The 27,259-nt window shown below is 57.9% G+C and overlaps 2 protein-coding genes across 2 annotated transcripts in view; one reads left to right on the top strand and one right to left on the bottom strand.

The window, feature by feature from the left end:
• The window catches only part of COMMD4 (COMM domain containing 4), a 107,552-nt gene extending 84,385 nt beyond the window's left edge, over positions 1–23,167 (top strand). The window contains exon 9 of the transcript XR_014184882.1: positions 23,157–23,167. The gene's annotated coding sequence lies outside the window, so the exon portion shown is untranslated. The remainder of the gene's footprint in view (positions 1–23,156) is intronic.
• On the bottom strand, positions 554–26,451 carry CSPG4 (chondroitin sulfate proteoglycan 4). The gene is made up of 10 exons (XM_082061286.1): positions 26,357–26,451; positions 13,907–14,070; positions 9,534–13,115; positions 8,753–9,232; positions 8,150–8,326; positions 4,527–4,725; positions 4,212–4,346; positions 3,904–4,058; positions 3,306–3,489; positions 554–3,215 (listed from the first exon to the last, which is right to left on the bottom strand). Exons 1-10 carry the CDS (start codon positions 26,445–26,447, stop codon positions 1,315–1,317), a joined length of 7,068 nt encoding a protein of 2,355 aa, XP_081917412.1. The 5' UTR covers positions 26,448–26,451; the 3' UTR covers positions 554–1,314.
• Between the last annotated feature and the right edge of the window lie 808 nt (positions 26,452–27,259).

Consider the following 27,259-nt stretch of genomic DNA (forward strand, 5'->3'; position numbering starts at 1 on the left):
GTGGCTCTGGTTGCTTGGTGGGACGTGCTAGCACCCACCAGCTCGAGCCGGGCAGGTATGATTTACCACTCGGCAGATATTTGGCACCATAAAAGGAGCCAGGAAAACCGCCGGCATGGTGCAAGCAAATATCCCAGCTCTGCCAGAGCCCTGGAGTGGGGTCACCCCAGGGTGCTGGTTTGGTGTGGATCGTGGGATGAGTTTTACCCTGGGTGTGGGGATTACAAGTGTAAAACATCCCCCTGGGGACTCGTTGCAGCTTCCCATCGGTGTTGAGAGAGTGGGACGTGCCCTGTGATGAGCTTCCCAGATGTAGCAGTGCAGGGTGTTATTGTTGGGTCTCATCCTGAGCTCAGCGCTCAGTTTTTCCTCTGCTCTTCCTCAGATAATTTCTATTTAAGCTTTTAGGAGTCCAGGCTGAGGAAAATTTGAGCAAGAGCCCAGAATTTGGTCCACTACCTCCAAATGTCACTCGGCAGCTCGCTGGCCTTGACGGAGGCCTGGCAAGGAGCGGCGACATGAGGGAGGTGGCTTATGAAAACCATGATGCACCTCGGAAAAGGCACTTTATTCTGTTTACTTCTGGAGGAGTATACAGTGGAAAACCGCGCTGGCTCCGGTTCTCCGCTCTCCTCTCCGGTTTCACGCTCGCCCAGGTGAGCGCCTGCCGTCCCCCCCGCCGAGGGCGATCTACCTGTTGTGCAACCCCCCAGGGGCTCGGTGCAATCTGCTTTATGAAACACGCAGCAAGCACGCAGAGAAAGAGCGAGGCGGGTTTTTTTCCAAGTGGGTGGGACTCCTTAAATTCTCCTGGCATTGGCCACAGAGTTTTTTCCGAGCCTCTGCTCCAGTGTCTCAGCCTGTCTAGCCCTGGGGGATTTGGGTAGCTTCATCCCCAGCCTGACTCAGCACAAGCCGCTCCTCATCCTCCCTTGTCCATGGAGAGCTGTGGCAAACACCCCCATGGAGGAGCCACCGATGGCTCAGTGGGGACTAGTTCTGTCACGTCTCCTCCAGCACCATGGCCACTGTTGGGTGGCCCAAATGAACACCCAAAGTCAGCCGTTCCCTCGGGATGCTCGGGCATTTTGCCAGCTCCCCCTTGCCTATGCAGTGCCTTCATCCCCTGCCCAAAGCCACCTGGAGACTGGGGCTCCCAGGTGGGCTGGACTGGCAGCCCCCCTGTCCCCAGGGTCCCCCTGCATCTGCGGGATGCCAGCTCCCAGGGAGGAGGAGAGCCAGGAGGAGGTAGCCGGCAGTGCTCTGGGAGGGTCTGGGACCCCAGGTGGGCTCGTGTCCCTGTGCCTGAGCCCTTCACACCCAGTACTGGTTGTTTTTCAAGGGGGGGTTGGAAGTCTGGCAGTACTGGAGGAGCTCGGGGTCCGGTGGTGCCCCAGGACCTGTGCCCTGGGGTGGGAGACCTGTGCCCTTGCCCTCCAGGGCATTGACAGTTGTTAGGGGGATGCCTTGGTTGGGGTCCGTCCTCCGGAAGGTCTCCTGGTCTGGCACAGCCCCGTTCTTGGCCTTGGAGTTGGGGATGCCCTGGACATGGTGCTTCCCTGTCTTGTTGCGCTTGTGCAGGTAGAAGAGCAGGGGCAGGATGAGAGCCAGCAGGAGGAGGATGAGGCAGATGGGGATGATGATGCTGAACATGTTGGCCTCAATGAAGCTGAGGAAGGTGCCCCCCTCTACGGGGCTGGGGCTGGTGGTGGCACCAGGGATGGGCCAGGTGGTGGGGGGCATTCCCAGCTCGCTGGCGTTGGGGTGGCTCCGTGCCGTGCCCTGGGGTGGGGGTGCTGGGAGGCCTGTGAGCAGGGTGACACTGTAGGCTTTCGAGGCGTTGTAGGGCTCAGTGCTGTAGCCCAGGGATGCCAGGGCTGGTGGCACACCAGCAGCTGCCAGCTCGAAGACAAAGCTGTCACTCTGCAGGGGCTGGTCAGTCTCCCCAGCATCCAGCACCTCCAGCCCAACCAGCCCCTGCTCCAGCTCGCTCTGGCTGAAAGTCTCAATCGGGGTGGTGGGTTGTCCTGGGTCCCTGGAGACCCTCACGAGACGGCTGCCACGGGGCACCCTGTGGATCTTGAAGACTGGGACACTCTTGGTGCGATTGGCCAGTTCACTGGCATCAAGAATACTGGTGTCCAGGAGGGCCGTGGTGCCCCTGGGCCACACACTGCCCGGCTGAGCCTTCACCAAGGCACGGACGGTCACATTCACCACCCCGGTCCTGTTGGCTGCCCGCGACGTGGCAAGGAACTGGAAGTTGTCCTCAGGAGAGGTGAGGTCAGTGAAGGTGAACGTCACCTCCCCACGGTCCAGCTGCTTCTGTGAGAAGCCTCGTGCTGGCCTTTGGTTGACCTGCACTTGGCCAAACCTTGGGTCCCTGGTGATCCTGTACAGGGTGTTGCCTGTCCCTCGCTGTGAGGCTCCCAGGAGGTGACGGTGGGACATGGTGGCTCTGTTCAGGTCTTGGGGCACCTCCAGCAGCACCGGGCTGGCAGCGGTGCTCACTGATGGCAGCACCTCGATCTCCAGCGAGGTCAAGGTGGGTGGGTGGTGGCCATTGGAGAGGCTCAGGGCCAAGGACCCTGTGGCACGGCTCCTGGTAGCAACAAACACCACATGGCCTGCATTGACATCTGCTTGGGTGAAGCGGTTGATGGGCTCCCGTGGGTTGTGTGCATTGGCCAGGTGGCCAGCGAGGGGTCTCTGGTGGACACTGTACACCATCTCCTCTGGGGAACCTGGTGAGTCTGTCACATCTAGGTACTCCTGGGACAAGGTCACCACAGAGCCTGGTGGGACCCGCAGCACTTCCCGCCGCCTCACCACCTGCGGTGCCTTGGTGCTGCCGCTGCCAGTCACCGTTATATTGAAAGATTCGGAGATGACCACCCCTTTCTGAGGAGGATGGATGGACTGCTGCATCTGTGGCTGGAGCCAAGCCTTAAATCTGAAACGGTCTTCAGGGACGCCCTCACCACCATGGGCATACGCCAGGCGTCCTGTGGCCAGATCTGACTGCAGGAAGAGTGGCTGTGACCGCTCCAGGGGCACACCAGCCACCAAGAGCTGCCCATGAGCTGGCAGCTCCGTCACCAGGAAGACAACATCATGTGCAGCCCTCTCAGGGACTGAGATTTGGCTTAGGAGGTTGGAGGCGTCCAGCACTGAGGTGCCGATCTCAGCCCGTTGAGCCCTTGTGAGCTGGAGACCTGGGTGCAAAAGGGAAAACCCAAAAGTCAGGGCAATTTTGCAAACTTCAGGAGAGCTTGTTTGTCCCTTGCTCTCTCTTCCTTCTTTACCTGTGTTTCTCCAGAGCTGAGTGGAGCGCTGGGGACAACTGGCCTCGAAGGAGATCAGCACGAGGAGGATGAAGGAATCGGAGATGGTGGTAGGAGAGACCACGCGGAAGTGGATGGCATCTTGGGCCAGCCAGAATGGCTCCTCTGGCATCTCATGCTGGTAGAAAATCAACCCGCTATCCACCTAAAGATAAAAAAACAACCCTCAATGAGCTCTGCTAAATGGTAAAATAAACACCTGGAGTGAGTGAGACCATGTGGGAGATAGGTGCATGTGTCTCATCTCTGCTGTGATGGGCACTGGAGCACCAGGGGAACCTTGGTGACTCTGTTAGAGCCAAAGTGTGCACCCTGAGCTCTTGTCTTGGCTGTAGGAAGGAGAAGCAAAGCCCGAGTTTGGTAAGAAGTGAGGTTTATCACCAGCCATGGCATGGTAGCCCCCACTGAGAGCTTCCAGTGTCTCCCTGCCAGGGTATTTCCACCCAGCAACTGGGGAAACTGGGGCTCAGGGGAAGGACTGAGTTTGCTGAGCATCCTCCAAGAGTTAGGCCAGGCTGCCTCCGAGGGTGAGCTTGCAGGGTGGGAGGCAAAAACTCACCTGGGCTTGGGTGAAGTTCCTGATTTCCTCACCCCGGGAGGTGCTGAGCCTGCCCAGGCGTGGGGCTTGCTCGATGCTGTAGTACAGGGCGGTGGAACCTGTGGGGCTGGAGCTCACTGCCTGCAGGTTCTGGCTGGTGAGGGGCTGCAAGGCACCTGGAAAACACATCCAGTATGGATGTTAACCCATTGCCTTGCCACCCGCCCACAGCCTCTGCCATGGGCAGTGCTCAGGCAGCAGGTGGTGGAAGGGTCCAAGGGTCCCATTTGCCATCAGACTGGGAGGATGGGGAATGTGCCTGTACCCACCTGGGCAGACAGTGAGGCTCTGCTTCTTGGCCAGACTGATGAGGGGCTCTCTGTGGGCTCTGATGAGGAAGAAGTGCCCAGGAGATAGGTTCTCACCGTCCCACAGGTCGAAGGCAAAGCCTCCATCCAGGGGCCCTGCAGAAAGCACAGAGCTGGGCATTTACGTGGGGCAGGGTGGGCTGTAGCCCCCTGTTATTCTGGCACAGGTTGGACCGGGGTGCTGAGCGATGGGGTTAGTATTTGCCTTAGTGGCACAGTGTGGCGTCCCCTCCCTCAGGTGGGGGGTGACACTGGGGCACCTCAGCCCTGCCCTACCTTGGTGCACGAAGAAGATGAGGCCGTTGTTGATCTGGGCTTGAGTGAAGCGCCGGACCTCAGTGCCGGGTGCTGACCTCAGCACCACCTTCCCGTTGGCAGGGGGCTGGATAGAGTACGTCACCTCTTCCGCCGAGGAGTCCTCATCCTCAGCACTCAGGACATGGGGGCCGATGGCAGCTGTGGCACCTTCCCGCAGCTGGGGGACAGAGAGAGGCTGTAATCCCCTTGGAATGCCCCCAGCACCTCTCCCCTCTTCTCCAGTTTGCTCTGGCCCCCGGCCCTGTTCAGCCTGCTTTGCTGGTGCCTGAGCATGTCCCAGCCCAACAAGGGTGCCTTGTCCCTGCGCTGGGTGATGTCCCATCATCTGGCCTCTTCCCAGCCTTGCATCACCCTGCGCCTGCACTGCTGCCGTGTTTCCCGGCACGTGCAAGAGGGCAGAGGTGAGGGCTAGCCCCTCTGTGCCTCAGTTTCCCCAAGCACTGGAAATGGAAGAAGACACGGGGTAGGGGCTGTGCTTTTGACATAGCTCTCTGCAGGCAAAGGGTTTGCTGTAAGGTACCCAAGCCCTGAACTTGCTCCCCGAGCTGCTGCCGTGGATGTGGTGACCGCAGCCCTGTCTCTCCCCAGCTAAGTGTTTCTCCTCACTCATCCTCCAGGCAAACCACCCGTCCCACCGCCCCCTCACAAGGCTGCAGCGAGGCCACCAGCCGCCCCAGCAAACCCTTCAGGAATGACAAGTATGTGGCCAAGCTCACTGTCACCTCGCGGCTTCCCAGAGCTGCTTCCCTCAGGCCAGTGGTGGACCCCACCCCCAGGGACACTGTCACCCCAAAGCCCTGGCATCTCCCCTCTCCAGCTGGAGGCAATAATTTTCTCCTCTCCTAATCCTGTACCATATCTTGGTCTCGGAAGTGCACAAGGATGAATCCTGCACTGCCAGACCGGTTCTCCCCATGCTCTCCAGAGCTGCCTTTCACCCTCTGGATGCCCCAAAAACATGGGGTGCATGGACCCAGCCTTCCCACAGCTCATGTAGGGTGATCCCACAGCATCGCCCGCCCAGCTGCGTCCTGCAAACCCACAAAACAACACCCAGGCTCTGGAGGAGCTGACTGTGCTGGGTTAGATGAGCTCTTTTCTGCTGTTTTCAGCTGGCCTATCCCAAAACATTTCTTGAGTGGGTGTGGGTGCCGCCAGTGAAATGAAATCCCGCAGCAGTCCCTGCGGGATGGTGGGAGGCAGGCTCAGAAACAGCTTTGGAGAGAGGGGATGGGGGAGCACTGCTGGACACACAGCCAGTGCAGGAGCCAAAGCTCTTGCAGCGGGGGCTGCTGCTCTGCTGTGCCTGCACCAAGGTTTTGGAGCTGCTCGCTCTCCCCAGCACCCACAGCCAGGTCACTTCAGCACCCATTGGGATTGCAATCATAGCCTGGGCTCCATGCCAAGGAAAGCTCACTGTGGGCAAAGCCCAGAGAGGTGTTTGCAGGCAAGAAGGGACTGGCAGCCCAGGGCAGGGGACAGGCACCCGCGGTGGCCCAAGCAGCTTTGCTCACCACCTGCACTGCCAGGGCTGACCTGCTTCGTCACACTCCCTGTCCTCTCTGAATTATTAAAGCTTTCCGCCTGGTTCCTGCTCTCGCTTACTTGGTTTATTATGTTTGCTCAGCCTCTGTGTCGCCTCTGTGCTCCAGGAGAGCATGCGAGGAGGCAACGAAATAGCGCCGGGAGCGTGTCTGTGTGTCTTGGTGCAGCAGCGGAAGCCTTTCTCTTGGTGGCACCCGGCCATGCTTTCTTCTGAGGCAACTCAAAAAGCTGCTTGAGGCAAGTCTGGTGGTTTCCAGGGGGTTCTGCTTTGGGGTCTGAACCCTGCCCATTGTCTCCCCATCGCTGTGTGGACTCTGCCCCCAGAGCTGGCAGGCGCAGGCAGCAGAGGAAAGCTTTGTGCAATTTCTCTCCTAGACCCAGCCTGACCTTTAAACGCTGAAGTCATCTCTCGCCAGAGGACAAACACAGCAGGGCTGGGCCCCTCCTGAGCCCTGTGTTGCTTTAGCATTGCTCCTGCTGGGAGCAGGGAACGTTCCCAGCTCCAGAGCCTCTCCTGCGGGCAGTGCGGGGGCTGTCATTCCCCCTCTTGGGGCCAAGGGGGATCCCAATGGAAAGGCAGAGGGACGTCTGCCTTGGAGTTTATTTTGGGTACTTTTTCTTTCCTTTCAACATTTTTTTTAGCATAGTGGCTGGGAGGGTAGGACATGCTTCCCTAAGTGCTTTGCAATCACTGGCCTAATGAACTAGCTGAAAATAAGGCAGTGATGGAGCCTCCTCCTTCCCTTGCACAGGCCTGGCTCTGTGTGTCTGCCCATAGCTGGGCAGGACATGTGGCACTGGGGACAGAGCTGCCTGCTCTGCCTGCTGCCATGCCAGAGCCAGCCCAGAGCAGCCCTTTTGGATGGGGTGGTCCTGAGTGAGCAGACTGGAGCTTCTGTGCCTCTGGAGCAGGGCAGAGGGGCTGCCATGGGCCCAGGAGCTGAGGCGTTAACCTTTCTCTGTTGGGAGGGTGGGATTCTGGCACAACTGGGCAGATAATACAATGCACTATAAAAGGGATTTGCTGGAAGGGGGCTAAGCTTCCTGGGCTGGAGGTGCAGCTGAGGGTAGTGTGGGCAGGGATAGAGCCAGGGCTGGCTGTGGATGCAGGCACTCCCCCAAAATGTCCTGGGCAGCCCTGACCTCTGTCTCTGGGGCTGCCTGGTGGCTGCCCAGCCCATACCCTTTCCTCTGGGCACCTCCTCCAAAGCTCTGGCTCCCAGACACCTTCCCAAAGCCCCTGTTGTGATCCTGGTGTGATGACCCTGATGGAAGGAGCTTCTTTCCTTGCTGCTAGCCTGGGAAATCCTGGGATGGGTAAGGATAGCCCAGGGGTGGTGGGGAATGATCCTGCTGGGCTGGCACTCTGGCATGTTGTCTCATAAGTTCTTTGCTGCAATTTTGCATTAGTGGCTCTGAATGGAGCAAGGAGGTGTCGGAAAAGGAAGGTGGGACTTCCAGCAGCAGGTGAGACTTATTTTTTTCTGACTTTACAAAGATGGGCATTAACTACCTCACACAATCCACACTGCTGCAGTGGGAGCAGGAAACCTGAGTGTAATGAGGCACATGAAGGCTGTCTAACTACGTATTTCCAATCTATGCTGATGAAACCTGGGCAAGCTGCTCTTCGTGCTCCCAGGGGCTCTCCCGGGAGCTGGGAAGGGGCGGGCAGACCCGTGCCCGAGCGGGGTGCGGGTCCTGCCTGCTGCGGGCAGCGCCTGCCGCCGTGGCAGCGCCCGGCCGGGGAGCGGGCGGAGCGGCGGGACGATGCTCCCATCTTGCGGCCGGTTTCAGCATCGGCAGCGGGGAGGGACGGGCTGGAAGGAGGAGGGGACACCGGTCTCCACCTCTTGCAAAGCCTCGCCCCGCCGGGAAACCGCCCATCTGCCCTGGAGCCCGTCGCCCGCCTCTGCTCCGCGCCCCGGCTCCGCTGTGCCCAAATTCCTCGGCTCGCCAGCCCGGGGGTGTCCTGGAGCGGAGCCCCCCCAGGCCCGCTGTGGTGGCCGCCCATCCCCGTGGCATCCCGCCCGTACCTGCAGCCCGGCGTTGAGCCTCAGCCGGGGCGCCCGGGAGCTGCGGGGCAGGATGGCGATGAAGAGGGTCCTGGGCTGGCTCTGCCGCTCCATCGCCGAGGCGTTGGCCAGGAGGGTGAAGCTGTCGGCCTGGGCCCGGGGGCCGTCCTGCCTGTACTGGATCTGCTGGTTCTCCACCTGTGGGGCAGGGGCTGGGTGACCCTCCTGGGAGGACAGGGGCCACCGGCCCTGCTGGGGAGGGGACCTGGGCACCAGCCTGGGGGGAGTAAGCAAGCTGGATACCTATCACTTGCTCTGGGGCATCCCTGTGGGATGAATCCGGCACAAAGAGAGGAGGGGGATCCCCAAAGGAAGCAGAACTGGAGCTCAGAGTAGGTGTTCTGCCTACACCCCCACCCCGTATCCCCAGGGACATTTAAACACACCTTGGGGGTCGATGCATGCCCTGTCTGCAGGACAAACCCCTCCACTCTGAGGGCAAGTATCTCCGAGGGGGAGAGAAGCCCTGCAGCCCTCCCCAGCTCCCAGTGCCCACCCCTGGGCTTTTCCCAAACCCCTGGGAAAGCAGTGTGGTGGGCAAGTGGGCACCCTGGGCTGCTGTACCTGGCTCCAGGTGAAGCTGTGCAGTCCACCATTCTCAGGCCGCTGGCTGTTCAGGAGGGTGCCAAACCGGGGGGGCTCGAGCACCCTGAACTCCACACCAAGAGCTGCGTAGTAGGTGTTGGGGATGTTGAGGATGCCCTTGGAGAGGGTAGCAGAGCCACCTCCTGGCACTGTGATGTTGCGGACATCCAGGGGGATGGTGATGGGGAGCACTGCCAGGCTCACCACCACCCCCTCCAGCGGGTCCACACTGCCGGCTGTGATGTCCACAACAAACTGGTCACGCTCCTCCTTGGGCTTAGAGTGGAGGTAGAGGACTCTGTCATTGTTGATGTCCTCCTGAGTGAAAGACTGGATGGGGTCCAGGCTGGGCTGCTCATTCGAGTCTCGGCTGTGCTGAAGCATTGCCAAGAAGCCAGAAGCTGGTGGGCTGCTCACGAGGTAGACTATGTCTTGGGGAGGAATCTCTTCATGAGTCACCTGGGAGCATGGGGGAGACAAGGCATGAGAGAGGGGCTGGTGCCTGTGAGTCTGTGCTGCCCCACAGCTCACTGGTGTGCAATCCCCCAAGGCTTTGCTGTGGGATCTGCTGCAAGAGTCACCTTCTTGCCTGGGCTGTGCCTGAACCCCCTTTCTGCCTCTGGGCAGAGAGTGACCTGGGCAGGAGTCCTGTCCTCCAGGCAAGGTGGGTGTAAAGTGGAGTCCCACCAGTGGCTGTCCAGATTTGGTAGTCAGGGAAGCAATGCTGGCTCGGGGAATGACTAGAGAAGGGGATACTCACCAGTAGGTACTCCTCCTTGATCCCAGCTGCTTCCCCCTGGAAGACGTGGATCTCCTTGTGGTTGACTATGCGCAGGGGGCTGGGATGGGTGTCCAAGAACACGCTGATGGCCAGTGTGTCCTCCACCACCACTTCATTTGCTTCTACAGTGAACTGGAGCTCATCTTGGCTGTTCCTGCTCCCATTGTGGCGGTAGGAGATCTGTCCTGCCAGCAGGTCCCTCTGAGAGAAGGCCATGACCGGCTGCTCCCCTCTCAGCACAGTCCCCCACTTGGGGGGGGTTGTTATCAGGAACCGTATCTCTTCATCTGACCTGATGTCCATGTTGGTTTCCAGGCTGAGGACAGAAGCGTCAATGTTCCCTTGGCTCCCTTGGTGGATGACCAGACCGGTGTTGTTGACTATTTTGATGTAGGGGTCTGAAGCCTGTACTTCCAGGAGGGCTGTGGTTTGGTGGAGGCCATCTGAGACCTGTAGCTGGATCCAGCCCCGGTCAGCCCCTGAATGAACAAAAAGGATCTTCTTCTTCCTCAAGTCATCCTGTGTGAACCGATAGACCTGGTGAGTTCTGTCATCAACAGACACGATGCTGCCAAACAAAATGTCCTTCCTTGCCAGCACCAGCTGTGTGTCAGAGAAGCCAGAGTCCTTGTCGGTGAAGGCAATGTCATCTGTTGTCAGCAGGTGCTGCCCGTTGCGCACCACATTGAATACTTTGTTCACCACCTGAACTGGGGCATGGTCATTGACAGGTTGGATGGAGACTCTAAAAACACCTCTCACCTCCTCTGCATCAGGCTCAGCGCTACCCTCTCCCTGCCTGATGGCTACGAAGGGGATGTCATCCTCTAGCGTCTCGGAGTCGTCATGCTGGTACAGCAGCCGGCGGTGCAGGATATCATCGTTGGTGAACTCCGTGATCTCCTCTCTGGAGGCCCAGCTGTGGGACGCAGCCCAGGCCAGCCTGCCGTGTGCTGGCCCCTCAATCACTTCGTAGAGGTAGTCCATGCTGTTCATGCTCTGCACAAACAAGTGGTCCTTGGAGATGACTGCCTGCCCGCCTTCCGGCACGGTGAGGAGGACATTGGTCAGGGCTGGAGCATCAGGGTCCCCACCGATGCTGATTGTGTAGGTGTAGACAGGAGAGTGCTGCTCACCGGCATGGACGCGAAACTGGAAGGTGTCCTGGGCTTGCTGAGAATTCCTGATGGTTGCACTGTAGGTCAGGTGGTTTCTTTGCAGGTCATCTTGGGTAAATCCAAAGCCTTCGGTCAGCCTGTTGCCAAGCAGCTCCAAGTTTCCCTTTTTGGGAGCCTGGATGACCAAGTAGCGGAAGGGGACCGGGGCAGCATTTGGATCTTCTAACATTGCCTCCAGCTCCTTACTGGTGATATTTCTGTGCCGCCTGTTCTTCATTTGGAGGGGGACCATGGTCTTCATCTTAATTGTGGCTCTTTTAATCCTTATGAGAAAGGTGTTGTCTTGTAAGACCTTCTGCCCCACCTGGACTTCAAATGTCAGCTTCTCCACAACATCTTCTAGCCGGTGTTCTGGGTCTGTGCTGAAATACTGGATGCGCCCTTGTTCCAGGTCTTGCTGGTGGAAGGACTCGACTTTTTTCCATTCCCCTCCCATGCTCACTTGCTTCTGGATCTCACCATACCTCAGAGGCTCTCTGAGGACATAGAGGATGGCAACCCGTTGTTTCACAGCATTTGTCTCCACTGAAAGGTTGGCTGTGGTAATGCGTGCAGCCTCTCCTTGGGAGATGGAGAGGCCAGTGTTGTTGTGCAGGTGGATGTCAGGGTCAATGGCGAGGATCCTCAGGGTGGCAATGGGGCTTGGGATGGTGCCATCGCTCACCTGCAAGGTGAGCTGTGAGTTTGTCCCGCTCTGGTGCACGTAGACCACATTGCCCGCTTCCAGGTCCCTGCAGGAGAACTCTTCAATGGGCACTCCAGGGTGGAAGTCGTATTCCACATAGCCCTCCTCCATCTGCTGGCCACCATGCAGCTGGAATTCGAGGTCATCACAGGATGTGTCATCATCTAGGACTTGCAGGATGTCTGTGGTCAGGTGCTTCCGTGTATGCTTCAGGATTGTCATGTGATTCCCATGGGGAAAGATCACTTGTGGGGCATCATTGATGGGGTTGATCATGATGGGCAGCAGGTACATCTGCCCCTGCCGCAAGCACTCTGGGACGCCTTGCTGGGCAGTCACTGTCACCTCCAGCATCAGCTGGTCCATGGGCCCCTCAGAACCATCGTGAACATATCTGACTTTCCGATTCACAATGTCCAATAAGGTGAACTTCCTTCTGCTCCTGGACCCAGGAATGTCCAGCTCCAGCTGGCCGTGCCTGGGGTCATTGGTGATGCTGAAGAGGATTTGGGACTGGCGGATGTTTGCAAGGCTCAAGTCCACCGTTGGCTGGGCATGTTTCCACTCCAGATAAGCCACGCCTCCTTCAGAGACGATGAGGGGGCTGACGTGCAGCAGCCTGCTGATGTTGGCGAAGGCCGGCGGGAAGCTGTTGTCTGGCCGGCATGGTTCCACCACCAGGCCTGGTGCTCCTGACCAGACATCTGGAGGTGGTGAAGTGGGTGCCTCATCCTGCTCGTACACCTCGTCGTAGTCCCAGTAGTGGTCCTGCTTTCCACAGCCTGATGTGATGTCCTTTGTGACCACCGCGTCTTGCAGACTCCTCCTCTGCTGATTTATCCGCAGGTCCTCCAAGCAGCCAACAAATGAGTTGTTGGTCATGGTCCACACTGAGATGAAAGCAAGATGTTGCTCCCTCAGCCTTTGCAAGGCTTTTTCATTCATGCCTCCGATGAAGAGGTTTCCCTGAAGGTCCAGGTAGTTGTTGATGCCCCGGTTGGATGTGGATGAGGCATAGTAATCTATCAGTATCTCAAACTTGTGGATGTCTGTGTAGACTTTGACATAATGCTGTTGCTCATCGCTGATGAAGACATTGTTGTGCAGGACGATGATGCCGTTCCCCTTCTCAACAAACCCTCTCAGGCGCCCGTTGGAGATCTCCAAGTAGAAGAAGTCATTCTCCAGCCCTGCGTGGTAGATGAGGGGTGCCTGGGTGATGCTCGTTGTTATCACAAACTCAATGGTTGCTTCTTCACTCGCATCCCATGTAGGAAATGCAATGTAGGAGTGTGGCCCCAGGAACCCAAAGGGGTCCTCAGGATCTGCAGAGAACTGTGTGCTGCACCCTTCCTGAACCCGGTGGAAGATCTTTGAGCTGCCATCCAAGGACAGACGGGAGAGGACATCCAGGCCGTTGAATGTCACTAAGTGGAGACAACCTCTGAAGGGTGAGCTGGCCTCAGCGAGGTATGGCAGGTCAAGGCTGCCTGTCCCACCAGCATAGAGGCCGTACTGGATGTCCAGCTCCCGTACGGGCCCTGGGATGTCCACTGAGCTGTTGATGTGGCTGTCGATGGTCAGTGTCATCCTGCCATCTTCCACCAGCAGCTCAACGTCGTGCACCGCCAGGTTATTGAGCTGCAGGTCCTCTGGGGAGTACAGGGTCACCTCCTCCGAGCCCAGCCGCAGCCTGGCCTGCAGGGAAGGACATGGACAGTACTCAACTCGAGCAAGGTGCTTTCTGCAGCACAGGAGATACTTTCCCATCTATCATAAATACCTGCTGAAGCGTGGACCCGTCCCTGGGGACTTGCAAATGTTTGTGTCCCTGATTCACTCTGTTCACCCAGAGGTGGGTGTGCTCCTCCCTCATGCCCCCATGAGCATGCCCTCTCTGTCCTGCTCTCTGAATTTCTCTCCTTCACTTTTTCTCAGCAAACCCCAGTCTGACAGCTACTTCCCTGGGCTCCTCCATCCCCCGGTGCCCCAGCCCCACCTCTGGGCTTTCCCTCTCCCTCTGTGAAGAAGCTCTGCCAGATGCTGGCTCCTCTTCTCCTGCTCCATCCCTGCAGCCTGGGCTGCTGCCAGCCCCTGCCCTGGGAGCTGGCAGGGGAAACAGCAGCTCTGCTCCCCACAGGCAGCAGCCTGGAGCCTGCCTAAATAGAGGGTGAGCTGCTGGACCCTGAGACATATGGTCTGCAGCAGGAGACCTCCAGCCAGCTGTTCGCTTGCTCTCCTGCTTTGGTTTGGATGTGGTTGGTGGCCCAGCCCAGGCTGCAGGAGAAGCAGGATCTGTGCTTGGGTGCTTCCTGCTCTTTTCCTTTATGGTGGACATCAACACTGTCACCACAAGAGGGGATTTTATCTGAGCAGAGCTCTTGGCAGCTCAACTGTCCATTCCTTTGTCTGCTTCCAGGTGCTTCCCCTTTACCCTTGCAGGGGCTGAAGCCCTGACCAGGGACCCTGGGGCGACACCACGTGCTGACCTGCAGTCTGCTGGCCCGCAGCTGGAGCAGGAGGTGGTCGGGCTGGCCAGCGGCCAGGAAGAGCAGCCCATTCCCCTGGCTGGTGTACAGCCGCAGCTGGAGCCGCACCGTGCGTGAGGAATCCGCCAGCGGCATCTCCACGTAGCCGTCCCCGAAGAAAGAGGCTGGGGAGAAAAGGGAGAGGGTCAGGCAGGGAAGGACGCCCACCTGTGAGCCCTGTCTGTGGGGGTGTTGTGAATCTGGAGCCTCCCAAGCCCATCAGTGCTTCCCCGTTTGCCCCATAACAGCACGCTGGAGCCCAGCAGCCTGGAAAGGCTCCCAGCACAGTCTGTTTTCTGTTTTTCCTAGAGGGTGGGGTTTCTAGGGACTGGGGGGTGAGGCACAGGCTGTATTTCTCCTTGCCCACACAGCATTTTAGAGGAACCTTCTTCCTCATTACTTGGCCGGGGCAGATGCTCTAGTACCCGTCATCAGATTAAGCTGTTGGCTTTACTACCCTAAGGAGCCTTTCTAATTTCTGCCACAGCCATGTCCCTTTAGAGGAACATGTACTCTTCCAGAAGTGGCTGTTGTGCCTTGGCTGGATCCCTCAGCTGGTGCCAGTCATTGCTGAACTGAGAAATGCTGTGTGAGTGCCCTGGGGATGACACTGGGTCACCCAACACTGTACTCTGCTCCTCTCTCTATTTTACACCACTTTCTAACAGCTGTCCATATCATCCAAACATAGCTGACATTCACTTTGAAGGTGGCTGCTCCATCAGTGCTGGAGGAATAAATGCGTGTGCCTGCGATCCATATGTGGATGTGAGACTGTATGGAAACCTCGGCTCAAATGGGATGCCTGAAGCCACAGCTGGAAGATGTTCAACACCCAGTATACATCAGCCTGGAGGGACTCAGCGCAATGGTATGTGGTCATGAAATGAAAGACTGTGTCACAGGGCATACGCGGGAGAGGGCAGAATTATAAGCACAGGGAGTGGCAAGGTTTAATTTTAGAGTGCTTACACTTTTTTTGCTGGCTCGATGCATGCGTGTGCATTGCACACATGTTAAATGCCTGTGCCTGAGATGTGCTGCCACCCAACCTGGTTAGCTCCAGAGCAACCCCTGGTAAAGTTGACTCTGCCTTGGCAGGGCAAAGCATAAACACTCAGAAGACCCATAAGCTGTAAATGTTTGGGGAGGATATGTTTGGGGTTTTCTTTGGGAGGGGGGTGAACATGCGCATCTTCAGTCCATATGTAGTCACATTCTATAAAGCCTGCTGTGTGGAGCTTTCCTCCTATACTGCACTATTGCACATTTTGCCATCAGATCCACATTTGCTTTCAGGGTCCCACAGTCAGCCTGAGGTGCCATGGGGCAACAAAGATGAGACTGTGGCTTCTCTGAGGAGCCCAGCCCAGCCCCTGCTCTGCTTTGGCGGTGGCAGGAATGGAGGTCGGGTGTTGGGGTGAACCCAGTCTCCTGCAGAGCAGGTCTGGGTGTGAAAACCCACGTGTGTTTTTGCAGCTGCTTCCCTGGTTGTGTTTTCCTGCTGCCCAGTTTTCTGGGATCTGACTGGGGTGGAAAAAGGTGGGGATTGGGCAGGCTCCCCCTGCTTTGGCAGGTAGGCTTTGCTCATGGCATGGTGCACATAAAAACCCAGTGGAAAAACAAGCAGCCACAGTCACAGAGGTTTTGAAAGGAGCCTGTTGTTAGAGGTGAGGGTTTGCGTAGCAGGGGAAGAGTTGGAACACTTTGCTTTGGTTTTTTGCATTTTCTTCTGAGCTGAGCTCTGTGGTGCCCTGCATAGGGGATGCTCATCTGAGCCCTTCCTTGCCCCACCACAAAAAATCACTTCCTGCCCCGGCAGCAGAGAAAGTGCCTCAGCTTTCTCCTGGGGTATGGGAGAATAATGTGGGTGTTGCAAGCTCTGTCACCCCACCCGCTCTGGGCAGGGAAGGGATGGCAGCATGGAAATATCTGGCCCTTGCTTTAATACCAAGGCCTTTGCTCAGCCCGGGGTAGGGCTGCCAGCGTGCCTTACGCCTGCTCATTTCCCGGACCCCGTGCCTGCCCTTGGCATAGGGCACTGTGGCTTCCTTGTTGTCTTCAGCCCAGCCAGTGACTCAGAGGAGCTTTGCTAGTCTTTGGAGGACCTTGAAAGGCTCTGTCCTCTCCTAACCTTCTCCCTCCTTCCAGTGGCCATTGCAAAACCAGCCAGCCCCACTGTGCCTGGCTCGGTGGCCAGCAGTGGTGGGTGCTGTGCCAAGTGCTGCCCGGGGCTCTCAGCACCACCTTGTCTTGGTGTTCAGTGAGCAGGAGTGATGTGGCACATTGCAAAAGGGAATTGTCCTCTCCCTCCTTGCACAGCCACACATAGCTGTGCTCAGGCCCCAGTGAGACGTGCACACATGGATGCAATATCTTGTGGTCCCTGGAGACATCTCGTGTACATTATGTGCTGGCCCCTGGCGCTCTGTGCTCCAGCTCCCACCAGGATTTTGCTGCATTTCAGTTTTGTGGCTTCCCCTAATCCCGAAAATGTGTTCTTCAGATGGGGACTGAGAGGCTGCTGTCATGGGGTAAAAAGCTTTGCTGGGGCTGGACCCTCCAGCAGCTCCCCTGCCAGCCCAGGGGATGGACAGTGTCTCCCAGGGGTGCTGGGGATCATGTTTTGGGGCTGGAGGAGCCAGCTGGGCACAACCAGCCTGTTTTCCAGTGCACTAAGGGGCAGCAGCTCCTGCAACCAGTACACTTCATCCTGCCTCGATTCTCCCAAAGCTGCCAGAGATGCTTTTCTTTTCTTCTTTCATAAAATACTACCAATAAAACGTTACTGAAAGCATAGATGCCCAGGGGAATGGTGCTGTTTGCTGGGGAAGGGAGGAGGGACCCTTGCCTGGCTCTGGGATGTTTCTCTGGCAGCAGAGCGGTGTGAATTACTGCTGTTTGTCTTCCCAAATTCCTGCTTTACTTCAGGGCTCGTCTCCTCCTCTGCTCTGTAGCCCAGCCAGGATGCGATCGCTGCTTGACTTGTGGCATTTCTGTTTCACAAGGGACTTGCAGCTTTTCACCTCCCTTTCCCCTCTTTCTTGCCCTCTAAGTTGCGAAAGATGCAGCAAATATGGCTTGCTGGATGTGGGGGTTGTGTTTTGCCCTGGAGGAGGCTTGGATGGCAGCTTCAATTCGGGCACACGTGGAGAGGGCAAGAACCCCCCAGGTACACAGTCATGTCTGTGGGCTCACTACGGCTGAGCATCCTGGGATCCAGGTGCCCTGAGGGTGTCACGATCACACCATGGGCATGTCATGCCCTGAATGGAGCTTCATCCCTGGGTGGGGATGCCCGAGATGGCCCTTCCTCCCCCATCACGGAGGGCAATGGGTCCCTGTGTCTTGGCCATGGGTGGGGGCAGACACCTCAGCCGTCCTGCTCACCCTGGCTAAAAATAATTGATGTTCCCAGCCCCTGCCTTGTCAGGCTGATGGAAAAGTGTTGCTGATGTGAGAGGGGCCTCCGTCACAGTTTCCAAGCAGCCAGCCAGCAGATTATAGGCTGCAGTGTCATTTGGGTTTTGTTTTTTGGGTCTTCTTAGCATTGAAAAAAACAAGATGACGAGCCAAAATCTGTGAGCAAGGGGCTGGGAGCAGGGCCCCGGGCGTGCTCAGCTCCTCCTGGGGACCGTGAACAAGCAAGGGCTCTGTGCGAGCCACGCGCCGGGTCCGGGACGCCTTGGCCCTCTCCCTCTGCTCCTCCAGTTGAAAACACGAGAGGTTTGGCCTCTCCAATTGCCGTTTTTTTGGTGTTGAGGGAGTTTTTTGGCACCACAGTCCCCAAATGAGCCAGGTCCAGCAGAGCCTGATGCTGGGCAGCACCATGGAGGGGAAGGGATCCCTGTCCAACCTGGGGCTCCGGACTGGGGGCTCCTGGGGTGCTCTGGGGCTCATCATGGCTGGTTTGGGCTCTTCTCCATGTTTTAACATCTCAGCACACAAACTTCTCCCACCTCCTCCCCAGCACGTAGTGAGACAGATGAGCCAAGTCCTGGCCCAGGCGAGGAAAAGCATTCGCAAAGCTCAGCCTGAGGGCTCGCGGGGTGAACCAGCACTGGCTGCGAGGGTTTTTCGGAGTGAGGAGATGTCTCCTGGGTGTGCAGGGGAAATGTGAGCTGGAGGATGGATGCCCTCCCTGCCCGCAGGCTCCTGTCCCAGCTTGGGCCATCCCCAGCCCTGCCCATGGGATGGCTGGGTGCATTTTTGGGGAGGCATACAAACAAGTCCCCAAGGGACTACAGTAATGCTGGAGGAGGAGGAGGATGCTGAGGCCGAGGAGGAAGGATTGCAGCAAACTCTGCCTAGGGGGGTGGGAAATGGTCCTGGGGAGGGGCTGGCTGCTCAACAAGGCTTCATTCAGGCTGTGGTGCGGGGCACATGTGGGCCAGGTCCGGTGGCCCATGTGTGTTTGCAGGGAGGGGACTGGAATTCATTAAAGTAGCTCTTTAATTACCAAAGTGGGTTCCAATAGAGCCCCATGCACACACACGCACACGTGCACCTCCTGAAAGGCTCCCTGTGTTTGCAACTGCTTCCCACCCCGGCCACACCAGTTTCCTGATGGTGGAAAAACACTCTGGGAGTGAAGGCTCCTTGTTGCCCGAACAGCCCCGGGCTTGTGTGGCCACGGGTGCAGCGCAGCCGGCCAGCTGCCATCCTTCCTGCCCGCCAGCCCGTGCCAACAACCGCCCCTGTGTCAGCGCTGAGCCTCGTGCTGCCGGGATGCCCCGTGGCCAGCTGGGTGCATTCTTCCTCCACAGCGTCAGGAGCTTGTTTCGAGGCCCTCTGAGTTGTTTGGGGTTGGTTTTTTTGTTTTTTTAATTTTAATGACTTTATAAGGTAGCAAGACTGTCACCAGCCATGCCGTGCTACACCCATCAGCTGTGCAAACTCCAGAGGGACACAAGGGCAGCCACCCAGCCCTGGGGATGCTGCTCAGCAGCTCAAAACCCTCCTGGTCCTCTTGCGGCAGGTCCGTGAGCTCCTGTCCCCACTCCCAGCACAGGCAGGGTGGGCAGGACCAGCCCTCCTGCCTCTGCTGTAGGTGGTTGCAAGTTCCATCCTCTCTAATCCCAGTCTGGCTCTGTGATGCCGGACAGGACCCGCAGCCCAAAGGCTGCATCCCGGGCGGTTAGCAGGGCTGGGCTGTGCCCCTGTGCCTGCATGGGGGAGGAAGGGATGCGATGGGCTTTCTGAGAAAGGCTTCATTATGTTACACATTCCCTTGTTTTTATGGCGTGGTTTTATTTATGGCTGGGGAAGGAAATGAGCAGCTTGCGAGGCAGGCTAAGGCAAACACAGCCGCTGCAGAGCGGCCCTCGGGTTTGGCTGGGGCTTTGCTGGGAGGAGGAGGTGCTGGGGGAACGCGGGGGCCCGCTGCCTTCAGGCGTGCTTGGGGTCCTGAGTGGGGCCCTGGGTGCAGCAGGAGGGCTGAGTACCCAGCCGGGTCTCTGCGGTGAGGAAACCCCAGTGCAATGGAGACAGGTCACACATGAGCTAGTCTTGGGCTGCAGCAATGGCATCCGAGCCCACTGGGGACCTTGGGGATATCTCATGGTCCCCTTCATGCAGGCAGGACCTTCTCCCCACTCTCCTGCTCCTGGGGTTCAGCCTCAACGTTTCTGGGGTGGGGCGGCATTGGCACAGATCCATCCCAGGTGGGATAACTCCCAGTGCAGAGGACAGATTTTTCTCTTTATCCCCAACTTTTAGGTTTTATCCTCTGTGACTCCAGCCGGCAATTGTAGCTCCCACACTGTGAGCCAGGGCTGTGCGTGCAGTTCAAACCCTGGTGATGGGAAGGAGAGCTCCGGTTCTCGCCTCCCACCCTGCACCTGGCCCTCCCTTGCAGCGGGGCTCCCGGGGCCACCGCTTTCCAGGACTGCCGGCCAGCAGAGATTGCTGGAAAGCAGCGCCAGGGAAACTGCCGGCAAAGCCGCAGCTGATCACCCTTCCTGGGGCTGGTGACCACCAAGCACTTGCCAAAAGAGGCTATCACCCTTGTTTTGGGTGTGGGAGGGGGGCCCCCGTGCTGGGGGACTCTGCTTCGCCCCCATCCCATAGGGCTGGCCCCTGCCTCTGGCTGCACTGCGCCGCTTTGAAAACCTCCGCCTGTGTTTATGATTTCAGTTCCTCTCCCCATTCCCCTGCCAGCTGCACTCCTGCTCGACAACTTTGGGAGAAAAAAAAGCCTTTTTGCAGCCCACGGACTTTGGGGTCAGGGGAAAACATGCCCCCTGCTAGTTCTCTGCTGCCTGGGAGGGGGTTGCTGGATCACCTTGTGTCCCACCAGCCCTCGCCCCCCTACCCAACACGTCTGCCTGCTCCTGCCTCCCCCAGCCTCACGAAGCAGTGTGGAGGAGCTGCTAGAGCTGGCAGCCATAAAGCGGGGTCCAGGAGGCTTGGCGGGAGCTCCGGAGCTCCAGCCCTCGCTTCTCCAGCGTGGTTTTACGATGATTCAAGCAGCCCTAAAGCTGATGGTATTTCCTGCGCTCTCCTGCTCGGCCAGATGCAGAGCCATGGAGGGGAGGGCAAGGAGCAGAGAGCTGGCACTGTCACATCCCCTTTGCAAAGGTCACAGCACTCTTAAGACCCAAGGGTGGTATCCCCAGGGTGAACACCCCAAAGCCTTGTGCAAGCAGGACCAGGGATGGAGAGCCTGTAATGAGTTGTGGCTAAACGACTCCAGAGGGACTTAAGGAATAAGCCTGAGCTGGAAGCAGTGGTTGGAGTTGTTGCCTTGGGAAGAGAAGCGGGGGGAGCATGTGGGAGGATTTGGGGAAGCGGGAGGCTCAATGGGGCTTTTGTGCCGTCCCCTGCAGTGTGACTCAGGCTTGCTCAGGCTCCCGCTGCCAGGAGAAGCTGGCCTGGAAATATTATATCAGCCCCAGAGGACGTGGTTTCCAAACCATCCCAAGTCGGGTTTTGTTCTATTTTTTCCCCTTCTCTTTCTTTCTTTTTCTTTCTCCCAGGCCGTCTCCCCCTCTCTGGCAGGTTTTCCAGCTCCACCCTGCACATCCCGGCCCCGCTCCCACAGCTCTCACTACTCCGCTCCATGCCGGCGGCTTCCACCCTGCCCAGGAAAGCCTTGCAGAGCTGCAGGAGGGCATGTGGTGGCACACAAGGGGACAATCCTGGCCCGCCCAGCACCGCGGGAGCAGGGGGACAGCCTGCGGCACATCCCACCTGCACATCCCCAAATCCCATCCCTGCCCACCCGGCAGAGCCGGTGCCTGTTCCCAAGCAAGTCTCCAGTCCCAGCTACCTGCCAGCTTTAATTCCAGCAGCCAGTGGCAGGGAAGGAGCTTTTAACCTGTGAAGTTCAGGGTGATCTGGCCATAGCCACAGCAGCAGGGCAAGCACCCTGCACCCCATGGGACTACAGGAGCTTTCCCAGCAATGCTGGGAACCTTGAGGGGCACAGAAAAGTGTCACCACGGGCAGGGAGGGGTGTTTGCAGCATAGAAGGGGAAAGAGAGGATATTTTTTGCTCATCTGGGGACAACATGCTAAATTCTCTGTCTTGCAGTTGGAACTGTGAAGAAAATGAGCATTTTTTTTTTTCCATTCTAGAGCTGAAATCTCTGCTGCTGCTTCTTGTCTTCACTTCCCTCCCTTCCCATGTTTTCAGAGGTTCCCCTCCCCACCTCTGTCATCCCCTTGGCTTTTCCATCTATGAGAAACAAGCGGCGGGGTGATGTTTATAGAGAAAATAAATGCCTGCTCTATTTCTAGCGCGGGGGAAGGTATAGCTGGCCACGGGGGGCTGTGGGGGTGTGGAAGCCGGCGCATACATCCCCTCCCAGGGCTGTGGGGCAGGACAGGAGCCTTTTCTCAGCCACATCTACTTCGGGCCAAAACTTCCCTCTCTCCTCCCCGGCTCCCAGAGGAAATGACCCCAGTAGGGCCAGAAATTTCTGTGGGATGGGATGCATGAAACCTCGAAGTCCGGCTGAAGCCCAGCTGGAGGCTGGGAAAGGGAATGGGAAATGCCTCCTGACCCCCCTCACTCACTGCATGTGCACTGGGGAGCAGTGGGGGGGCTCACAGCATGGTCACAGATGGGGAGCATCCATTGGCACCCTGAGCACAGCACCACAAGCAGCCGGGGGCTCTGGCCCCAAAACCCCCTCCCTCGCTCACCTTCCTCCCGCCCGTCCATAGCAGGGAGGAAAAACAACCACCAGAAAGCCAAGATTTGGGTAAAAGAAGCCGCAGGGATTCACAGGGCCATCCCGAGCTGAGTCACAGCCAGTGAGTCACAGTGACGGATGAACGTTACTTTTCTCTCTCCTTGGCTTGGAGGCACGTGATGGGATTGGCCACCTCCAAAGCAGGCTGTTCGCCCCATGACTTTCTCTGCTCCTGTCAATTTTTAGCAGCACCCTCCCTTTCCCTGGGATGCTTTCTGGCTGCTACTGTCTGTCTGTCCGGCTGTCAGGCAGCCAAGAGCAGCCGTTGGGCGCAGGGCAGCTCCCGCCGGGATTGCACAGAGTGATGCACAACTGGCACAGGCGACACACCCGGCGTGGAAGGATGGAAAATGGGAATTTATCACCCGCTTGGATCCAGGACACAGGACATAAACATCGTCTGCCCCACCTCACCACGGCTGGCAGGAGGATGCTCGGAAGCCCTATTTGGTCTGTCCTGAGGACGAGTGACCGTTAAGGAGTGACAAACTGGGTGGCAAAGCCACATGACCCCAGCCAGCACTGGGAAGAGCTGCAGCAGCCCCGCTTCTCAGGTTTTAAGCCCAGCTTTGCAGAATCCAAGGTTGTCCTGACTCTGGGCTCTGCTTTGCAAAGCAGCCCATGGCTTTGCAATGGCATAAATCTTGGTTCTCTGTTTGTGGCACATGAATAAAAAGTCTCAAGTCTGCTTGCAAACTTCACAAGTAAAATGAGCATCATGCAAGCATGTCTTCTGCAGCTCAGGGAGAAAGATCATAACACATTTCTCCTTACAGCAGTTTTTCTGTTACATTTCCCCCAGAAAATCTCTGCAGGGCATTCCAGCCACATGCAGCAAGGCAATGTGCAAGCCCGGTGCCAGGCTCAGGGCAGGCCTGGTTTGGGACTGAGGGGTCTCAGACCTGCCTTGGACCTGCCTTGGACCTGGGCATGTGGAAATGGCCTGGGATGCCCAGGCAGGACCCAGCAAGCCTGCAAACACGAACTGGGGAGTTTCTAGGGCTTTCCCAGCTGAAGGCGGGGGGTGATGCTAACATTGGATTCCCAAAAAGGAGACAAGCCAGAGCCTGGCTCCTCCAGGCACCTGGAAAGGACTGGAGCAGCCCCTGGGAGCTGAGCCTGGGCTGAGCCAATGCCTGTTGCGAACAGTCTGTGCTTTGAGCTTTATTTAGGCACGCAGACAGCGTTAGGCTACTGCCTCCCCAGTCCTGTTACTGTCCAGCCTTCAACCTGACGTTAGCTCCTCCGGGTGAGCTTAACCCTGTCCTGCGATCTTTGAGGAATGCACTTATTATATATTTGCCCACAGCCCTCTGATGCTAAATATAAGAGTGAGACGAGAATATCCTTCCCTGATTCCCACGATACCAGTTTGCATTCTCCCCCCTTTTCAGTTTTTTTCCTGTACTTTCCCATCAACTGGAAACTTCTCCAGATGCTTGGAGCTATGACCTCAAAACATGTGGCGCATTCACAAAAAAGAAAGTTTGAATAAATCAGTCAGATTTCCAAAAGTGGAGGAGAGGAATAGCTGAGGTGGCTCCCTGGACCTGATAACCCCATAGAAGGCAGGAGGGGTCCCATCGGGTACCCTGGGGCAGACACTGTCCCCTGCCCATGACTGTGAGCAGCCATGGACAAGCTGCGGTGACACTCACCTCCCCAGAGCCCCATCACCACTGCTTGAGGTCTCCCAAGACTTAGGGGTCACATTTTTGGCACCCCTTTGCTGGAAGCTCAGAGTGAACACTGCTTACAGGGACCCTATGCATCCAATTCCTTCTTCCACCCCATCCATCCTCATCACAAACCCCCAGCAAGAGGTTTTTGGGGATGGGGGAGCTCAGCCTGCGGGTGACCTCCCTGGGAAGCAGAGGAGAGCCGGGATGTCTGAAAACAGTTTACTAAAGCTTCACACTCAGATGTCAAGAGGACAAGTTTATGAGTGTTTTTTCTTTTTGATATGATCTTGTATTTGTTGATGTACATGGTGACTCTTTCCATTTGAGGCTGGGCAGAATGCCCAGGCCCCTGAACCTGGGCTGGAAGACAACACAAAGCACAGGCTTTGCCCCTAAAAATGAGCCTGTCCCCCCGCACACTGCTGGTGGCTGGTGTGGCTCTCCCTGATGGGGACAGAGGGATGTCCCAGTGCCGGCAGCCCGTGGGAATGCCTGGCACGGGCACTGGTGCTATCAGAAGGGACGGATGCTCCTGGGACGATGGGGCTCCCAAGGGGATGGGGGTTGTGGGAGGACAGTGCCTAGATCTGGAGTCACTGCTGGCACATCTGTCCAGGTGCAGAAAATGGTGTAAAACCCCTTTCCTTTCCCAGCCCTGTGGGTCCGCACCAGGCAGATGCCCATTGATCCCTGGAGCTGTGTCCTGGCCGTGGGTGGTGTTACCTGGGGGCAGTCTGGGGGGCTGACAGGTGCCGGCGAAAGCCACGTGCTGTTTTTTGGGATTGCTCCAGCCCTTTCACAATGATAGAGCTCAAGAGTGCCAGGGCAGCCCTGGGCACCACCCTGAATGCTCAAATGGGCAATGGCTTCACGTGGTAAAATCCCTGCCCAGGATGGAAAGGTTGGGGCTGGAAGGAAGAAGGCCACTTTGTTCATTAACAAAAAGGACTTTTTGCCAGGCATCCACATGTTTTAGTGCATGGAAAAAAAAGAAAGAAGGAGGCCGGAGGGAAGGAGAGGAGCAAGTCCCTGGAGGCCACTGCTCACTGGGGAGGGGATGGGGACAACAAGGGACCCGCAGCGACCCTGCGGGTGCTGAGGGCCACAGGCATGGGCTCTGGGATCATCCTTGTCCTGCTCCTCACACCAATGCAGGCTCAGATGCAGAAGATGGTTGAAGAGCAAAAGACCAAAGGTAGTCAGGAATTCCTCTACAAACTGTTTGGACAAGGCAAGCTCCTGCCCCGCCACCAGTCAGAGCCCCAGTGCCCGGGAGGAGATTTGGGGAAGAGAAGCTGCTCAGTGGGATGTTATATTATTTTGGGTGTGAATTATAGAAAAAAATAAGTGCTTTTTAAAATCCCTTCCTCTTCTGGAGCTGCAGGTGCCATTGACTCAGTGCAAATGGTGGTTTAGACCCTGAGCACAGCTTGAAGAGGTGCAGACCTGTCCTGAGCAGGAGACCCACATCCAGACCCTGTGGAGCCTGCCAAGGCTCAGACCATGTGGGTACCAGCAACCTGGAGCAGGGGAGGGAGCAGGAGGCAGAAGGCGTAGGAAGGAGGTGCAGGGTGGGACAGGACTGCGGGACAGCCATGGGGATGCTGAGGCAGGACACAGCGTGCCAAGAGCCGTGTGGTCAAACCCAGCCACTTCCCGGGGAAAACTGGATATAATTCACCCTGCCCAGCCCATGCCCTGCAATAACCCCTCTGCCCAGCTCATCCCTCTGCAGCAGCCAGTGTCCCTGTCCCTCCCGCTGCCTGGGGCCAGCCCCTTCTGCGGCACCGTGGCTCCTTATCCTGGGGGACACCCTCAGCCCTGGACAGGCTCTGGTGTCCCAGCACCCTCGGGGTGACCTTGCACGCCTCTGGGGCTGTGCTGGCAGGAGAGGTGAGCCCCTGGCCCCACGCATCCAGCCACTGCGCACAGGACAGACGGACGGAGCAGAGCTGGGACGTGACACACACTCTGTCAAACGCTGCTCAGCTCCTTCCTCCCCACCGGTACCATCTGAAATCCCGCTCCTTGGATGAAAGGGGCTGCCCTAGCAGACAGCTGCTATGGCAAGGCCAAGCATGGGCAGGGAGGGCTGGCTGTCCCCACGGGGGCTGTGGGACGTGCCTGTTCTCTGTCCCCAGGGCTCAGGGCTTCATCCGAGCATGGAGGGTGCCTTTCTCCCATGTGCTGCCCATGACATGAGCTCCATCCCAGCCAGCACCAGGTTTGCATGTGCCCCCATGGAAAGCATCAACCAAACCCGAGGCACACAGCACCCCAAGAGCCACAGAGGGCGAGCAGCCCCTTGGCTTTCCCTGCTGGGCAGTCTGGCCCAAACACCCTGCCCGAAACTGCAGCTGCCTCTCCATGCTCCTGCCAGCTCGGGGACGGACAGCCTGCACCCATGGGTGCCAGCAGCGCTGCCTGCTGGGTCCCAACCCTCCCAGCCCATCCCGCACCCAAAGCCGAGCCGTTCTCCTCGAGTTCCTCACCGCTCCATCCCTGGGGTGGGCTGGCGGGACAGGGCTTACCTCCAGCCAGGGGTCCTGCACGGAGGGGCTGGGGCTGACAGGCCGTCAGCAGCAGCAGCAGCAGGGTGGCAATGCCACCTTGAGCACCCATGGTGTCCCCGGGGCTGGCGCAGCGGCTCGGGCTCTGGGCACGGCACAGCCTCCACCAGCGCCTGCTTCCAGGCAAGGCTGCTGCTACTACTATATTTAATAAAAGGGAACGAGGGAGGGACCTGTAACTTCTCCCGCCTGTCAGAAAGGAGGAATTCGCTCAGATTACAAAGTCAATTTTCTCTCTTAAAGGGCTAGAGGCCCCCGCCTGCCCGCGCCCACCCGCCGCTCAAAGCGCCCTTGTTCCCGCCGGGCGAGGCGAGGGAGGAGTGCCTGACGGTGGGGACGGGAGGGAAAGGAGCCCGACATCGGGTGCGACGGGCGGCTCCGGAGGCACCGTCTGCTCCGGGCAAAGCGGGGCATCCATGGCTGTCCCCAGCATGGGGCACTTTTTGGGGAGCACAACCAGCTCCTGGTGTCTGAGCAGACCCAGGTGAGCGTCTTGATCCCAAAGCCATGTTACCCATCCCCAAATTTCTCCTCCAGCTAGCTGGCCTGCTGGCTACCCTGCCACCTTCCCTGCTGCCTGCTGAGGCGGCTCTCCAAACCTCACACCTCTCTCAGCAAGACTACAGGCAATTGGGATCATCCTCAGCCCTTGGGATTCCTAATGGACTGACCGTGCTATCATGGTAATGGGAAAGGGCTTCCCAGCTTCTTCCCTGGTGCAAAGCCGGTGCCACTCGTGTTCAGAACAAGGTCCCAAACTTTCAGAGCCACAGCATCCCTCCCAGCCCAGTCCCCGCTCCTTGTCCCACACAGCTCCAGCAGGTTTCGGGGCTCTCCTTGCTCAGGGTGCAGCTCACCTCCCGT

This window comes from Streptopelia decaocto (assembly GCF_964273445.1).
Source record: "Streptopelia decaocto genome assembly, chromosome: 9".
In the NCBI taxonomy this organism is placed as follows: domain Eukaryota; kingdom Metazoa; phylum Chordata; class Aves; order Columbiformes; family Columbidae; genus Streptopelia; species Streptopelia decaocto.